The sequence below is a fragment of the Aedes aegypti genome, chromosome 2, assembly GCF_002204515.2.
Source record: "Aedes aegypti strain LVP_AGWG chromosome 2, AaegL5.0 Primary Assembly, whole genome shotgun sequence".
Classification (NCBI taxonomy): Eukaryota; Metazoa; Arthropoda; class Insecta; order Diptera; family Culicidae; genus Aedes; species Aedes aegypti.
Genome location: NC_035108.1, coordinates 307,342,279 through 307,361,355, shown reverse-complemented (window position 1 = coordinate 307,361,355; position 19,077 = coordinate 307,342,279). Strand labels below are relative to the sequence as shown.

Genomic DNA, 19,077 nt, shown 5'->3' with positions numbered 1-19,077 from the left:
AATAGATTTCAATTAGTTGAAATCACAAGCGAAATATTAGCGATTGAATTATTTAACATTTTTTTCAATCATTCACCTCGAGATGGTTGCCCAAAAACGGTCATAGTGGAGAGACAAAAACAGTCAAGCAGTGTGTGAACCGTTGGCAGCGCAACACCTGATGGTATTGATGCTGCTGCTGCTTTGTGTTTTGGTTGACTGGCAGAATCGATGAACTGTGGCAAATTGTGATCACAGTTCCCAAGCCTGAACTAGACACCCCAAAGAAAAAAAAAAGTAATAGCAATATTATCAATGTTGTCGTATCATAAAATTGACTATTGACTTTGAATCATTAAGTTGGGTTGTGTAAAGGTATCGAGTGTTTCTTACAAATTCTGATTTTACGTCAAAAATTGAACAAGAACCCCAAGTTTCAAAATTTTCCGTGCTATGCAACTATTTTAAAACGCGTTTGAAATAAGAATGATAAGCACTTTTGAATCATCCCCCGGCATATTTTACTTCGAGACGAGCTGCAATTATGTGAAGTGAAATGTCATTGAAATCTTCTTCAATCTTTTATAATCATAATCATGATATTGAAGTACCATATAGTTATAAGTACCTCCAAATCGAAATTGCTGATGAAAACTTTTGAATATACATAACAGTATTACTGATGATTTTTTCTAAAGAGATTTTGGTGTTGATTTTGCAATCAAGGAACAAATGATATTTTGGCACCATCAGATTTGAGTTATTATGTTCAGATAAATTCACTAATTGATTTCGATAGGATAGGAGATACGAACATACTTACAAGATCTAAACATCGAAATCAAACTCTACCTAGATCGATCAAATGAAATTTAAATTCCAACTCTGGAACATTTGAAATCCAACTCTGGAAAGGGTTGGTCGATGGATCGGAATGCTGGATGCCATCGGACTCAGTCGGGTCGAAAGAAATTTGAAATCAAACTCAGGGATGGGTTGGTCGAAGGAAGTATGAAATCCAGCTAATGGTCGATGATTTAAAACTCCTATAGGACCTGATAGGTCGAACGAAATTTGTAATCTAATTTTGGAGTGAATTGGTCGATGGATCTTATATACCATAGGTCTCAGTCCAGTCGAAAGAAAATTGAAATATAGCTATGGAATGGATTGGTCGATGAAAAAGTGTTGATTGGTAAAAAAAAAATTGAAATTCAACTCTGGAGTGGGTTGGTCGATGATTTGAAACCTCCATCGGACCTAGATCCGTCGCACGAAATATGAAAACCAACTTTGGAGTGGGTTGGTTGAACGAAAATTGAAATCCAACTCTGGAGTGGGTTGGTCGATGATTTGAAAGCTCCATCGGATCTAGATCGGTCGCACGAAATTTGAAAACCAACTTTGGAGTGGGTTGGTCGAACAAAAAAATTGAAATCCAATTCTGGAGTGGGTTGGTCGATGATTTGAAACCTCCATCGGACCTAGATCCGTCGCACGAAATATGAAAACCAACTTTGGAGTGGGTTGGTTGAACGAAAATTGAAATCCAACTCTGGAGTGGGTTGGTCGATGATTTGAAAGCTCCATCGGATCTAGATCGGTCGCAAGAAAATTGAAAACCAACTTTGGAGTGGGTTGGTCGAACAAAAAAATTGAAATCCAATTCTGGAGTGGGTTGGTCGATGATTTGAAACCTCCATCGGACCTAGATCCGTCGCACGAAATATGAAAACCAACTTTGGAGTGGGTTGGTTGAACGAAAATTGAAATCCAACTCTGGAGTGGGTTGGTCGATGATTTGAAAGCTCCATCGGATCTAGATCGGTCGCACGAAATTTGAAAACCAACTTTGGAGTGGGTTGGTCGAACAAAAAAATTGAAATCCAATTCTGGAGTGGGTTGGTCGATGATTTGAAACCTCCATCGGACCTAGATCGGTCGAAAGAAATATGAAAACCAACTTTGGAGTGGATTGGTCGAACGAAAATTGAAATCCAACTCTGGAGTGGGTTGGTCGATGATTTGAAACTGCCATCGGACCTAGATCGGTCGAACGAAATATGAAAACCAACTTTGGAGTGGGTTGGTTGAACGAAAATTGAAATCCAACTCTGGAGTGGGTTGGTCGATGATTTGAAACCTCCATCGGACCTAGATCCGTCGCACGAAATATGAAAACCAACTTTGGAGTGGGTTGGTTGAACGAAAATTGAAATCCAACTCTGGAGTGGGTTGGTCGATGATTTGAAAGCTCCATCGGATCTAGATCGGTCGCACGAAATTTGAAAACCAACTTTGGAGTGGGTTGGTCGAACAAAAAAATTGAAATCCAATTCTGGAGTGGGTTGGTCGATGATTTGAAACCTCCATCGGACCTAGATCGGTCGAAAGAAATATGAAAACCAACTTTGGAGTGGATTGGTCGAACGAAAATTGAAATCCAACTCTGGAGTGGGTTGGTCGATGATTTTAAAGCTCCATCGGATCTAGATCGGTCGCACGAAATTTGAAAACCAACTTTGGAGTGGGTTGGTCGAACAAAAAAATTGAAATCCAATTCTGGAGTGGGTTGGTCGATGATTTGAAACTTCCATCGGATCTAGATCGGTCGCACGAAATATGAAAACCAACTTTGGAGTGGGTTGGTCGAACAAAAAAATTGAAATCCAATTCTGGAGTGGGTTGGTCGATGATTTGAAACCTCCATCGGACCTAGATCGGTCGAAAGAAATATGAAAACCAACTTTGGAGTGGATTGGTCGAACGAAAATTGAAATCCAACTCTGGAGTGGGTTGGTCGATGATTTGAAACCGCCATCGGACCTAGATCGGTCGAACGAAATATGAAAACCAACTTTGGAGTGGTTTGGTCGAATGAAAATTGAAATCCAACTCTGGAGTGGGTTGGTCGATGATTTAAAACATCCATCGGACCTAGATCGGTCGAACGAAATATGAAAACCAACTTTGGAGTGTGTTGGTCGATGATTTGAAACCTTCATCGGATCTAAATCGGTCGCACGAAATTTGAAAACCAACTTTGGAGTGGGTTGGTCGAACAAAAAAATTGAAATCCAATTCTGGAGTGGGTTGGTCGATGATTTGAAACCGCCATCGGACCTAGATCGGTCGAACGAAATATGAAAACCAGCTTTGGAGTGGGTTGGTCGATCGAAAATTGAATTTCAACAAGATAGACAAGATAGAACTGTAGGTGGTGAGTTAGAAAATATAATGCCAAGTATTGTTGAAATTGCTGTGTCTTTGCTGCTCATGGGATACTTCGAGCCTGGTAAGCTCAATCCAAAATAGCATGATTAAGATCAGAAAGAACTGTAGGTGTTGAGTTAGAGAATGTTATGCCAAGTATTGTTGAATTTTCTGTGTCTTTGCTGCTCATGGGATACTTCGAGCCTGGTAAGCTCAATCCAAAATAGTATGATTGAGATCAGACTGAGCTGTAGGTGGTGAGTTAGAAAATGTAATGCCAAGTATTGTTTAAATTACTGTGTCTTTGCTGCTCATGGGATACTTCGAGCCTGGTAAGCTCAATCCAAAATAGCATGATTAAGATCAGAAGGAACTGGTGTTGAGTTAGAAAATATAATGCCAAGTATTGTTGAAATTTCTGTGTCTTTGCTGCTCATGGGATACTTCGAGCCTGGTAAGCTCAATCCAAAATAGCATGATTAAGATCAGAAGGAACTGGTGTTGAGTTAGAAAATATAATGCCAAGTATTGTTGAATTTTCTGTGTCTTTCTTGGTCATGGGTTACTTTGAGTATGGTAAGCGTAATTTGACCTTGGGGACGGAATTTGAGTATTGGGGACGAACGTGGTGTAGTGGTTTGAACACACACCTCTCACGTCGAGGACCTGGGATCGAATCCCATCCCCGATAGTCACTTATGACGTTAGAGTTATAGTGACGTCTTCCTTTTGGAAGGGAAGTAAAGCCGTTGGTCCCGAGATGAACTAACATACAAGCAATTTGAAATAGCATGATTAAGATCAGAAAAAAACAACTGTAATGGATGTGATGTTATTTTTAACTGTGATGTACTAAGAATCTTTTATGATTTTTCTATGTGTTTGCTATTCAAGGCGCCTGAAAAATATTCTAGAATGCTTTACTATCGATTCTCAGAGAGAGTAGACGAGAGGGTGAATGTAGGAAATATCTATAAATGGGTAAATTATAAGTTAAATGAGTGTTTATTCTTGTAGTGTGTAGAAAAAAAATGAAATAGTTGATTGGTCATGAGAGTCATCATTAGTTGTTGACTGTGTAAAAAAAAAAGCTCAGTGCAAAAAGCTCACTGCACTTGGATCAGCTTCTGCTGAGTCAGTTTTGAAACGGATTTGCTTGAGAACGGATGTGCGTTCTTGTACTGCTCGGAGCAGAATTCACGACAATGGTCGTGAATTCCGACCTCTTCTAGGCCGGGATCAACGGATTGCTCCGTTCGATGATCCGGATTATAGTTCCGCCTTATCATTTTCGTTCCTCCGTGACGACTCAGAGCGATACAACCGCCTTCACGCGAATCGATTTTAAGACTGACTTCCACTCATTTAACGAGAGCTCGACTCGAGCATCCCGGCTCTCTCGCTCTCTAGTCTCTCGTTCTCACAAGAGGTTCGCCGCTATGAGCTATAAAAGTGTTTTGGTATAATAGATTTTCTACAACATATGTATATGTAATGCATTGAAGTAATTTATAACAAGGCACTATATTTATTCTACGGCTCATCTTCTACATTCACCTCCACCTCTACTCTTAAGGTGAAACAGTTTGGAATCTAACTTTTAACATTTCACTAAAACTTCGAAGGCACTTATCTCGCGAAGGAAGCATCCAACAACAGGGCACTTTCTATGTAGGTTTTGTGCACTAGCAGAAAGCTCAGAATAAGAAGATCAAGAACGTTTGCCTACTATTTCTCCAAGTCGCCCATTGTGACGGCCATCTTTGGATTCCGAGATGTTTCAGCTTAATGCACATAAGTGAGCAACCAATGGGAATTGTAGTCGCAAGTCTTACCAGCAACACGATTTTTGTATATAATTTTACTATAATTACTATATGTATATTTATTGGTAATTGGTCAATGTTGTTTTCATCCACTTTTTCCATATTAAGTTTTCTTTTATTTTATTTTTTGAAACTCATTAAAACAGCCGTAAGTCAGAAAAGTAAACAAACTTATTTAATCAATCAGAATTTCTTTTGGACGCGTGCTTCTAGCATGTAAAGTTTTGAGGATACACGTGAGGAGAAAATGTCGAAATGTAGATTTAGAGTCAGATATTATGATGAAAATGCTTGAGGTTTCGTAATTTTTCATTGTAAACAAAACGCTTATAATTATCGTTGAATCGAACATTTATTGATTTGAATTTATCCTTTTTTTCTGTATTACTATGAAAAATAGTTTTCTATTTAGCTTAGAGTTATTACAGTTTCGAGAAACCTCTTATACATGTATGGATATTCAATCGTACAGCAATTTTGAAGGAATTTGTTATATGAAATTACTGAAAAATATGATAAACAAACATATCCTTGAATTTTTCAGGTTTTCTAAGACTTCTTTTAGGCCGTGTATTAATCACAGCAGTACCCTGCGCTTGGACCACGACCGATTCCTGTTTGTTTCCAGCTTCAGGAATAGAATTCTTAACCCCTTGCTCAACACCACCATGGCTGATCTGATCACTTCCTAATGCTGAAAAAGATGCACCTTCTGTAATCCCTTCAGCTTCCTCGGCGTTGGGACTTCGGCCATCAGGATCTTCCTTTTCCCCTATCGCAAACTCTGGTACTCGCTTGACGTCTTGAACGTTTCGAGCATATTGTATTCCTCGATCGCTACGAATCACAACTTTGGCTCCGTCACGAATAAGCACCGTATATCTCTCTTTCGAAAACAGCGGATCAGTTTTGTTTTTGCGTGATATCGCAACTACGACTTTATCACCTGCTTTGATATCAGATGGTTTGGCACCTCGTCGTTGGTCTGCGTAGCTTTTGCTGACTAATTTTGCCAGGGCATCCTTTTCTTGAACATCGTAGCGGTCCAACTCCTTACTTGCTTTCGACTCCCACAGCGCCGGAAACGAGCCACGGTATTTCCAACCGACGAGAAGCTCGAACGGTGTGACTCCCAGCCTAGAATGTGGCTTAATCGTGTTATGGACGTGAACATACCGTTCAAGTGCGCTTCGCCAGTTGCATCCGTCTTCTTTGCTCCCAGCAAGGGCTTTCAGAACCCCTTGGTTCTGACGCTCTACAGCCCCGTTGGATTGAGCGCTCAGAGGGATTGATTTTCGTACTCGCACTCCCTTTTGTTCCCAATGCTCAATAAATTCTCTACTGAAAAACGGCGGACCGTTGTCGCTCTGAATGATCATCGGAAGCCCCCATGTTTCAAATACTTTTGAAAGAGCAGCTGTAGTGATTTTAGCGTCAATTGATCTAACTTCCACGACAGATAGATATCTGGAATAGGTATCAACCACGATTAAGAACTCTCCAGTACCACATCCACGAACCGTCAGAAAATCAATTTGGAGGATTTCCCAAGGCCCATCCGGTAGAATACGGCTCGAAAGTGGAATTGGAGGATTTTTTCGGGAGATAAGCAAACAAGTCCGACAATTCTTCACAAATGTTTCAACTGTAGAGCTGACGTCAGGCCACCAGAAATATTCGCGAATAATCCGTTTCATAGCAGAAATACCTAGATGACCTTGATGGGCTGCCTCCAATGCCTTGTCACGAAGTCTTTTTGGGAGTATCACCTTATCGTCTTTGAATATCGTCGATCCCACACAACGCAAACTACTACGATGTGGTTCGTATCGGCGTAGCCGATCTGACCAAATATCGGAATTGATAGCATCTCGAACCTGTGACAATTCGTCGTCAATTTCTGATGCGCTCTCGATATCGCTCCACGTAATATCCACCGAGCCAGCGTCCAGAGCGTAAAGTACATGCTTCTCATCCGTTTCATCAAAAGGAGCATCGTTTTGTGTTTTGCTTATTAGCCTTGAAAGCACATCTGCCACGTTCAGATGGCCGGGAACTCTCTTGACGATGAAGTCATAAGGTTGAAGCCTCAACGCCCACGCTTCAGCCCTAGAGATTGCGCGCTTACTGGTTTTTCTTCCCTTTCCGAAGATGAACTCATTTGCCTCGGAATCCGTCCTTATCGCAAATGATTTGCTTGTCAAATAGAACGCAAATCGCTCTACTCCCCACACAATGGCCAATGCCTCCTTTTGAGTCTGAGGATATTTTCTTTCTGATTCCGTCAAGGCCTTTGAAGCACAAGAGATTATTCTGGGCTTGCCATCCTTGTCATATTGCACAAGAACTCCGCCTAGACCAATGGGCGAAGCGTCTACAAAGACATCTGTTTCGTCGTCGCTAGAAAAATAACCCAATTTGAGCACAGTAGTCAGGGAATCATCCTTCAGCAGCTGAAACTCTTGCTCCTCTCATCGGTCCAATAGAAGACATCTGACTTTGCAAGTTCTCTCAGTTTCTCTGTTTTATCTGCTCGATTGATGATAAAACGCTCTATAAAATTGATCAGCCCTAAAAAGCTTTTTACCTCAGCTTGCGTCTGCGGTCGACGGAAGTTCTTAATGGCTTTCAGTTTATCCTGTTCAATCATTAGACCATCACTGGTCATAGTGAATCCCACGAACTTTACTGACGTCTTACCGAACACACATTTATCGTTATTGAGACAAACATTATGCTCGCGAAGACGACGAAGCACCTAATTGTAAACCATGGAAGGAAAAACATGTTAGCATGATCATAAGTAAAAACTCTAGTGACAAAGTAATACCTCTTCCAAATTTTCATCATGCTCTTTCTTGGTTTTTCCAAAAATCAAGAAGTCGTCTAAGTAATTGACAACTCCTCGGCATCCAGAGAGAATAATTGTCTGACATGCCTCTTGGAAAATGTCGGGAGCGTTGGACAGACCGAATGGCAGTCTTTTGAACCTGTAAGTTGCGTCGCCTGCGAAGAAGTTCGTAAGATGCCGTGATCCTTCATCCAAAACGACATGGAAGAATGCGCTTGAAAGATCAAGTGTTGAAAAATATGTGGCACCGTGTAGCTTAGCCAGTATCGCTTCCAGAGTTGGCATTTTGAAAGGGGTTCTGATAATGTTTTTGTTTGGACCTCTTAAATCCACAACCAATCTATGGAAAAATCATATAAATTAACTCAAGCTATTACAGCCATTTCTGAGAAACAAACCTGATGTCGTCCTTTCCTTTTGGAACAACAAGCAATGAGGAACAATACGATTTATCCATATTGTCAGTAACTGGTTCAATAATCCCTGCTAACAGGGTCTACCCCGTTTGGCATAATGCCGTATGGCATAATGCCGTTTGGCATACAGTCGTTTGGCATAATAGCTGTTTGGCATAATGCCATTTGGCATAACGGTCGTTTGGCATAATGGCCATTTGGCATAATAGCCGTTTGGCATAATTGTGAAAAACATTGAATTTGATCAAATTCCTTCCATTAAGCAAAGGGGTGTGTATAAACTGCTCACGATCGTACATTCCGTTGTCAGTTAGTGATAGGACATACTTCTAATCATCATTTTTCAAGGAAACCAATATCCAATAAAGCTCTTTTGGAATTTCATCATACATGACTTCCGGGGTCATTAAGCCCGGGATATTATGGTGCATTTTTAAGGTGAAGATGAATCGAAGCCAAACCTCAAATTTCCAAGAGCACGGATTTGAAGAGCCGAACATCCGTTCAGGCTGAAAACTTAATCGATTGATCACTAGCTGGTGGTGACCAATTCATTAAGTTTTCAGCTCAAATGGGTGTTCGGTTCTGGGGCCCAGATAGCCGTAGCGGTAAACGCGCAGCTATTCAGCAAGACCAAGCTGAGGGTCGTGGGTTCGAATCCCATCGGTCGAGGATCTTTTCGGGTTGGAAATTTTCTCGACTTCCCAGGGCATAAAGTATCATCGTACCTGCCACACGATATACGCATGCAAAAATGGTCATTGGCATAGTAAGCTCTCAGTTAATAACTGTGGAAGTGCTCATAAGAACACTAAGCTGAGAAGCAGGCTCTGTCCCAGTGGGGACGTAACGCCAGAAAGAAGAAGAAGGGTGTTCGGTTCTCTAGATCCGTGCTCTTGAAAATTGGAAGTTTGGCTTCGATTCATCTTCACCTTAACAAAAATATATCCAACGCCTAAGTTATTCCATGTCATTTGAAAAAAAGGAACATGGAATTTGATGACGCATCTTATGGTACGGCATATTACTGTACCACTGCAGTATCTTCCTTTTTCAAATTATGCCAAACGACCATTATGCCAAATGACTATTATGCCAAACGACTGTTATGCCAAACGACTATTATGCCAAACGACTTTATGCCAAACGACTGTATGCCAAACGGCATTATGCCAAATGGCATTATGCCAAACGGGGTAGACCCCTGCTAACAACAATTCTTCTAATCTACGTTCTGCTTCTTGTTTGAATGCTGGCGGTATATTGGTGTAAATATTACGTGATGGAGGCTTAGTTTTGTCATACGCTAGTGACACTGGCGCAATATTGAATTTAGGAAACTCCGTGGCTCCCGAAATAGTAAACATCTCTCCAGCTAAGAGTCCGGATTCCATGTCAATTCCATTTGTAACTGGAACACCTAATCCTACTTGCAGAACGCTATATCTAAGTGCAGTACCTCTACTCAGAAGGGACTTTGCCTGATCTACAGCATAAAACTTCTCCATCAGCATAGGCCGATCGTCGCTTATCGTAAGTTCAGCTACGAAGGTAGCAAGGACATCTACACTACCATTAGATGCGTATGCTTTCAATACCTTGTCTGTACCAGATGACACGTCAAATATGGCTGCTCGAGATTGTACGTTGTTCATCATTGCTCTAAATATGTCTCCGTTTATCGTGTTCACATCTGCTCCCGAGTCAATCAGAAATGGAATAGTCATCCCTGCAACATGTCCTTGAATATAAGCCCCGTGATCAGTCATTGGTTCCAGTTTAGGCACTTCATTGACAAAAGCCTCTGTTGCCTGGAACAATGTAAGAAGTTCCCACTATTAGGCCATTTCTGATATAATTGATGTTAGCGCAAATGTAACTTTCTTAACTTGTTTATTCAACAACAATTCCATTTAACAAAAAAGGGTTAGTAGTGGTCCCTGTGACAAAACACAGTGTGTCGTGATGTTGCAAGGTTTAAACATTAACGAAGTACTGATTAACGAAGGCATGACTTCACAGGGATGTGTTCAATAGAAATAAGTAAATTATTCATTGAGACTTACGTCGAGTTCTTCCGGTAGCTCTTCCTTGGAAAGCAATGCAATCTTCTTCGCCGCTGGACCTGTCGATTTGCTGATTTCCTCGATCGGTACCTTACGCTTTTGTGGTCCCCTTGATTGGTTGCACGCTCGGGCAAGATGCCCCTTTCGATGGCAGGTGCGGCAGATTTTGTCGATAGCTGAGCAGGACGAAGCTGTGTGGTATCTGCCCATGCAACGCCAACACGGAGTCTGCCTAACTTGAACTGATGATCCACGATGAAATCCTCCTCGCGGTGCTACGACTTGCTGATTGTTGTATCTTGGCTGATTCCTTTCGGGCCTTTGTGATTGGTAATGGTAATCATACTCGGGTTGTTGATTTGTCGCATTAACTGGATTGAATTGCTTTGAAAACGTCGCAGATACCGCGGCAACCTGAACTTGTTGTGTTGAATGTGATTTAGCGAACATCTCTTCATTCACCTTAGCAATCTCGATTGCCTGCACCTTTTCCAATAGGGCCGAAATCGATCCTCCCTTTCGCATCATTTTCCTTCCAATTTCACGTATACGGAAGTTTAAGGCATGCGACTGGATAACATCTGCAACATTTTCTAACATCTGGAGTTCGTCGTAGTCACAAAGTTTTGCTTGATTGATTACACGCTTTGTATACTTCACATCGGATTCAGCAATGCCTTGAGTCAATGAACGTAGCTTTTGGCGATGGAGCAATGTATAGTCACGCGAGCCGAAAAAATCCATTAAACGACTCATAGCATTCGAGTAAGGCGTAGTTCCGTAACTTGGAGTTCTTGACGAAGAACCGGTATTTTCCAATACCTCAAGGAGTTTTGGTCCCGCCTTGATGCGGAAAATGCTCATTTTTGTGATTTCATCGGTCACTCCAACAAGTTGCATCGAGGCTTCCAACAGTTCACGCCAGCTCTCAAAAGACCTCCTGTCAATTTCATCTTCGCCATCCACAGGTTTACATTCTGCGATGTTCAGTGACGCAAATGAAAGATTATTCATCGACGTTGATAGTGATTCAGCTCCATTTTGCCGTGTATCGTCCCGAAAAGTAGACTGAAAACGAGATAATCTCGGATTCGACTCGATGATGTTTGAATTCATCAGCTCTTTGTTTTTGGCCTTAGCCTTCTTCAACTTAGAAGACAATAATGCATTTCGCTTGCGTTCCATTTCCAAAGCGTCCTCAAGAGTGTACGTATCGAGATCATCAGAACTAGAACAATACAGAGAGAGAGACAAATAAACAACACAACTCTGAATTCCAATAATTATTGCATACGTATGAAGCTATTTCAATGAATTCATGAAGGGTACTTATTAACTCCTCTTCATATTAATGCAATATTGATACTTTCTTTAAGACTGCAGTTTTGTAAGACATAAATTTCGCTTAGCATTATTTTTGAGGTGGTCGAAAATAAACCGTCTTTGCATCGAAGCACATAAACTAGATTTTCATCCACAGAACAGGCTCAGTGATACTTGTAAACCATAGACCAGCTTACTCAAGCTGAATTTCTCTCGACTAAACTAGGTCCAGTGCTACTTCCAACACACCGACTAGCTCACTTCAAAGCTGGATTTCCCTCGACCCAACTATGTCCAATGGTACCTTCAAACCATCGACCAGCTCACTCAAAAGCTGGATTTCCCTCGACCCAACTAGGTCCAGTGGTACTTCTAAGCCACCGACAAGCTCACTCAAAATCTGGATTTGCCTCGACCCAACTAGGTCCAATGGTATCTTCAAACCATCGACCAGCTCACTCAAAATCTGGATTTCCCTCGACCCAACTAGGACCAGTGGTACTTCCAAACCACTGACCAGCTCACTCCAAAGCTGGATTTGCGTCGACCCAACTAGGTCCAGTGGTACTTCCAAACCATCGACCAGCTCACTCCAAAGCTGGATTTGCGTCGACCCAACTAGGTCCAATGGTACCTTCAAACCATCGACCAGTTCACTCAAAATCTGGATTTCCCTCGACCCAACTAGGTCCAGTGGTACTTCCAAACCACCGACCAGCTCACTCCAAAGCTGGATTTGCGTCGACCCAACTAGGTCCAATGGTACCTTCAAACCATCGACCAGCTCACTCCAAAGCTGGATTTGCCTCGACCCAACTAGGTCCAATGGTACCTTCAGACCATCGACCAGCTCACTCAAAAGCTGGATTTCCGTCGACCCAACTAGGTCCAATGGTACCTTCAAACCATCGACCAGTTCACTCAAAATCTGGATTTCCCTCGACCCAACTAGGTCCAGTGGTACTTCCAAACCACCGACCAGCTCACTCCAAAGCTGGATTTGCGTCGACCCAACTAGGTCCAGTGGTACTTCCAAACCATCGACCAGCTCACTCCAAAGCTGGATTTGCGTCGACCCAACTAGGTCCAATGGTACCTTCAAATCATCGACCAGTTCACTCAAAATCTGGATTTCCCTCGACCCAACTAGGTCCAGTGGTACTTCCAAACCACCGACCAGCTCACTCCAAAGCTGGATTTGCGTCGACCCAACTAGGTCCAATCAGGTCCGTCACACTCGGGCTCAGATTGGGTACCACTTCTAGTACTGCATTTGGTCCCTCGGTAGTGCAAAAGATACCCAAGTTTGACACATCGCAGTACACTTTTCACGGCATTCTAGATTACCTTATGAGCCATAAAATTTTGGGCATTTGCAAGGGACATGAAGGTCTTTAATTTGTCTTTGGTCCAATGGTACCTTCAAACCATCGACCAGCTCACTCAAAAGCTAGATTTCCTTCAACCCAACTAGATCCAATGGTACCTTCAAACCATCGACCAGCCCACTCAAAAGCTGGATTTGCGTCGACCCAACTAGGTCCAATGGTACCTTCAAACTATCGACCAGCTCACTCAAAAGCTAGATTTCCGTCGACCCAACTAGATCCAATGGTACCTTCAAACCATCGACCAGTTCACTCAAAATCTGGATTTGCCTCGACCCAACTAGGTCCAGTGGTACTTTCAAACCACTGACTAATTCACTCCAAGCTGGATTTTCCTCGATCCCAACTAAATCCAATGTTCCTTTTAAACCAGTGACCAGCTCGCTTTTAAGCTGCATGTTCATCAACCTAACAAGATCCAGTGGTATCTCCAACTCGGTCAACCAGTCAGTGATTTTCGATAGCGATCGATATAGATTCGTTTTGAACCGTTAGCGATCGCCATCGTTGGTCAAAGATCTATAAAGAATTATGAAGACGGTTGGTCGGGAAACCACTGACTAGCTAACTTCACAGCTGGATTATATTCCCAATATCACAAGGTTCATTGAAATCTCCAATCTATTCTAAGTTCCTATGACTAAATTTGCATCTTTGCCATTATCGTTCTAATAACAAAAAAACTTGGTCAACGCTTTCAAAAAATCAGCAATGCGTACAAAATCATTTGCGGTAACACATATATAGAATTGGCGTCAATGGAAACTATGTTCTGTATTCTTAAAATGCGAAAATATGTTTGTTACATACACCCGATTGAATGTTTGATAACCTTGAAGAATAGCTCGTCAGAATCGATGGACCCTTGACCTTTTAAGGGTTAAACATGAACAGGAACCTTGACTTTCATATCAGGAGGAACAACGAGCTGATATGAAATAGTTCACCTAAAATACGTTACACAAAATCATTGGTACAATTCCATATCGTTAGTTTCAAATAGCTTTACAATTAAATTTCATGGGTGTTTTACGAATGCTTGTACCATTTTTGCATCATTAACCTTAGAAGAATATCGTTTATTAGTGCAAAAATGTCAAAACACAATACCTCCACTATCGGAGCTACCTCCACTAAGGGACCGTTTACCCTACACTCGTTAAAACTGAATTTTCACCAGATGTTTTTTTCATACAATCAACTAACATCACCTAGGGTAACTAGGAGTAATATGCCGAACGGGGCAATACGCTAAACTTAATTTTCAAGGGCCGTTTGCAAAACATCTTGGATCGTTTTCGAAACTACCTTGTAAGAAAAGATGCATGTAGAGCATGGTTAACAACACCTTGAGATTAAATGCATTTGCTGTTGCTGTACCCACATAAGTTTTCCTTTGGAGTGCGTATTATACCGTTTTACCTAACACATAGCACCGTGCACTATGAATGGTATTTCTATCAAATATTTTCAAAGCAAGTGCAACGTTCGAACGGATGCCGTACTATCTGTTTCGGCAAACGGTGGACAGTAACTTCATTTCTGCACTATGAAGAGGATGCTCAGTGTTCCGGTTGCACCTACCGTTGCTGCCATAGCCCATGATAATGACATGGGATGTTGAAAGGATAAAATCAGAAATAGGGAAACACATCGGATAGAATCTTACCTGGAAATACACTACACTCGATTTGCGAAATATGAACAATAAATCTCGCGTAACTTTTCAAAACGTCCTAAGTAACAAATGTAAACAAATCGAGATTATCATTACAAAGCATTCGTTGTGAACCACTTAATATCACATTGAAACACTCGTATTGATACATACACAATTAATTAATCTGTTAAAAGCTTGACGAAATAACCAAAGTACAAATCAGTCTGGCTTTTAAGCAATTGTTACTTTGGACCTTTGATCAGAAAATCAGCCATAGGTCCTAAGTAACGCAATGAATAAAAACAATGCTAAAAAGTTACATAGGACATTTTCAAATAGTAATTTTTGACGACGTTCGGTGCGTTCAGAATCCGCTCCGGTGTATTCGGAATGATGCGGAAACCGTTCTTCGTGAACATTGGCGTTTTCACCAAGCAGACACATTTGGGTGAGCTCATGTGCCGTTCCGGAGATTCCGGTCCAAATCCACTAGTTGGTGATATCACTCACCTTGATCACAGCACTTCCGACCAAATATTGATGCGCTTCGTTCCGTTCTGCTGCTCCTGTCCTTCCTCCAGCTTCCGCCCATCAGTTTCTTTCTTGGCATCGTACTGCTTCACCATGACCCAGATCAAAATCCGTTGTCGCTCGGTTCGGAATGAATCTGTCCCCGCCGGACGGTGGCTGGGCGTTTGCGATTTACCTGCCTTCTTGTTGCTGGATTCACCACCGGATTTCTAACTCGGAGTCTTCCCGCTAAGTGTCCCAGACGGAACCGTTTGCTAGCCGTTAGAAACCGACAGCTTCTGGCAAGACGTTCGTTGAGCTGGCGTTAAAATTGCTGCCGATAGATCCATTTTTCTCTGCCACCGAGGGCATGTCCTTTTGTCAAATTGAAAGACATTTTCCGCAACACAAACTTTTTCTCAGGCCACAGACAGGGAACCTTGCAAAAACAGCTTTTCTGAACCTTCTGCACTGACACTCGCTTGCTGTTATTTTTTGTGCTCTTTTCACTCTACACCGATGACAGCAAAGCAGCACAACCCGCCATGCAGAAGGAAACTCTACTTCCATTCCGAGCAAGTGTGAGTGAATCTGGCATCCAAACGAAGGGAAGAATGAGAGAAAACTAGCGAGAGAGCAAAACGTCCTATATACAGCTCAACGTTTCCCCTCCTTCCGTTGCTACATGGGACATTTAGACGGAGGGGAAATAGCGTCGCCGAAGTATCGAATGAATCAAAACAAAGCACAGCTGGTGTCTGCGATTATCACACTGCAACAAAATGTGCACTTCAACTTGTATAATTGAGCATGTGAATACCCGGTCAACCAGTCAGTGATTTCGATATCGATTCGTGTTGAATCGTTGGCGATCGTCATCGCTGGACAAAGATCTATAAAGGAATTGTAACATTGGTTGATCGGGTACTCAATTCTGACGGTAATCAATATCAAATCACAGACAAACAGACGTCACACTCTCATCGATGTCCATCGACCACATTTTTAACGGTCGTTTCAAATATATGGTAGGTGGCCAATCCACCACCCGCAGCGCTCGCATCGTTTTTGTTCGTGTTTGACATTTACACACCACTGCCACCTGTTGGCCCATCGGCCAAACACTGCGATTTTAGCATTGGGCGTACATGTTCTCGCGACTATGATTTTAATCGCGATTTGTTCTAAGTGTTACGTCTGTTTGTCTGTGATCAAATTCTATAAAACAAGATTGTTTTGTGAACAATCTAAAATGTCCGATGTACCTATAACTGAAACAAAATGACCAAAGTGAATGTCCAATGTAACAATTGTTGGAACAAAACGACCTATGTAATTCATCCTATGTACATTTTTTTGGTCAAAACGTCCTATCTGATGTTTATGCAGATTTCACTGCAATTTGCTAACAAATTGTCAAAATGTCCATCCTTACGTTGAACTCTATTACACTGCTTTCCTCTGAAGGCAACACAGTGGGGAAAAAATGTTTCAGTTTGATACAGTTTAAAAATATGTTTTCAATACCTTCAAGCTCGATTTTCTCGAAATGTGTGAATTGTTAGATAGGTCGTTTTGAAAAGTTACGCGAGAAATACTTGATACAAAAAATACACAATTCACAATTTTTATATTAAAATATTACTAAACCGTTTAACAATTGCAAATCGTGCTATCATTCTGATTTTCAAAACAATGACGGTCTCTGAATTTGACGTTACAGCAACACAGAATCGATGCACAGAGGAAGAGTGCGTTCAATGTCGTGTTTTTTTTTTTTAACACTCCAGTAGTCGCGTTGTTGTATTCTGAAAAACGCTGGTAGAAAACTTTGCTGATCATACACTACGACTGTGTGCTGGCAAAATGCACGACGACTGAAAGGTTGAAAAGTACGTTCAATGTCGTTTTGTTGACACTCCATAATAGTCGCGCTGCTGTATTACGACACACACTAATAATAAAAAAATCCGCTTATCGTACACGACAGCTACGTGGTAGTTTAAGTGGAGGCAAACCGCCCGACGACTGAAAAGTTGAATAATAGGCGACGACTTTGTGATCGCCTATGGACCAATGCACACTTTCTTGTTTACATTTTCCGGAGCTAATAATTACTTCACAGCTATTCGATTGAAATGGATTATGTTATCACTAAAACGACTATTCAAATCCAAGTAGGTACGACGCAGTTACGAAAACAAATATTTTGTTCATTCTTCTCTTCTCATGCACAAAAAAAAATGAAAAATGAGTACAATCCCACACGAACACCAAGAACTGTGCAGACTGTTCTGCGATTACATTCATAAAACAAAACGTTCACCAATACCGAATACTGTGTGGTTACACATACTTATTATGTAGTCGTGGCCGAATAGACAAAATGTGAAAATTGCGACGCCATCTTTGAAAATTCTTTTCACATTAAATTACAAATTTGCACAATTTCATCGGAAACTCACCGGGCAGGAGCGTTAGGGTCGCTACCTTCCGCACCATTGTCGTGAATTCCGACCTCTTCTAGGCCGGGATCAACGGATTGCTCCGTTCGATGATCCGGATTATAGTTCCGCCTTATCATTTTCGTTCCTCCGTGACGACTCAGAGCGATACAACCGCCTTCACGCGAATCGATTTTAAGACTGACTTCCACTCATTTAACGAGAGCTCGACTCGAGCATCCCGGCTCTCTCGCTCTCTAGTCTCTCGTTCTCACAAGAGGTTCGCCGCTATGAGCTATAAAAGTGTTTTGGTATAATAGATTTTCTACAACATATGTATATGTAATGCATTGAAGTAATTTATAACAAGGCACTATATTTATTCTACGGCTCATCTTCTACACTCAAGTCCGACCTTCAACACACAAAGCTCTTCGGAGGTGGTTTTGCTTAGTAACGATTTGGTTGTTCCTTTGACTACAAAAAATTCTGCGTAGCTTTGTGGCTTGGACGGATTTACCGAAATGTAGGCCTCGAAGACAGTCAAAACGCACAAGGAGTCACTACTTGCATATGCTGTAAAGTTACGCTCGCAATGTGTTTTTGTATTGAAGATCTTAGCCTTGGCCGCAGTAAGCTGCTGCCAAATATCCTCGGTAATAGTATTTATGGCTGAACCAGAATCGATCAGGAATTCAACGGGATATTCGTCAATCATGCATGTAATGAGACCATCCTTCAAATTCGTGCCTGCCTTTTCCACCTGTCGAATAATAAAAAGACAATTACTGAAAGAATGCTTAACAAAAAAAATCATGTCGTTTATTTTGATCTTTTCTTTGATCTTCTTTTCTCTTTTTTTATAACACGTTAAAATTCACAAAAAAAAAACAAAAACCAGAAAGAGTGAAACGGTATTATAGAAGATTATTCTACCTTCGAGATATCTTCCGGCTTTGGACGGCGAGGCATGTCTTCATTCCATTCATCCGACAGCACGTTGACTTCCTTTGGTGGACGTCTCCATGTGGTTTTTCCTTGCCTGATATCATTTCGGCATCTCCGAGCAAAATGGCCGGGTTCGCCACACTTGTGGCACTGTGATCCAAGGGCTGGGCAACGAGCATAGTTACCGTCATGTCGCCACGATCCACACCGGCCACATTCAGTGCGCGAGCGATTTGTTGCACTTGTTGCTGGCCGTTCCCCAAACTTGAAGCCACGTGAAAAATCTCTTCGGCCCGCTGGCCGACGGTTCCAGTTCTCTGAGCCATCCGGATCACGATTTCGAACTCCAGATCGACGCATATGTTGATTCACTGCTGCGATTGTTTCCTCCTGGCGGAATGGCCTCAACTTGTCCCTTTGCTGCATCAGTATTTCTCGATTGATTGCGTAACT

The 19,077-nt window shown here is 41.8% G+C and overlaps 1 protein-coding gene across 1 annotated transcript; it reads right to left on the bottom strand.

Moving 5' to 3' along the window:
- Window positions 1–11,936: 11,936 nt before the first annotated feature.
- LOC110675190 lies at window positions 11,937–15,141 on the bottom strand. The gene is made up of 2 exons (XM_021839597.1): window positions 15,043–15,141; window positions 11,937–12,866 (listed from the first exon to the last, which is right to left on the bottom strand). The coding sequence occupies exons 1-2, from the start codon at window positions 15,139–15,141 to the stop codon at window positions 11,937–11,939; spliced, it is 1,029 nt and encodes a 342-aa protein (XP_021695289.1).
- Between the last annotated feature and the right edge of the window lie 3,936 nt (window positions 15,142–19,077).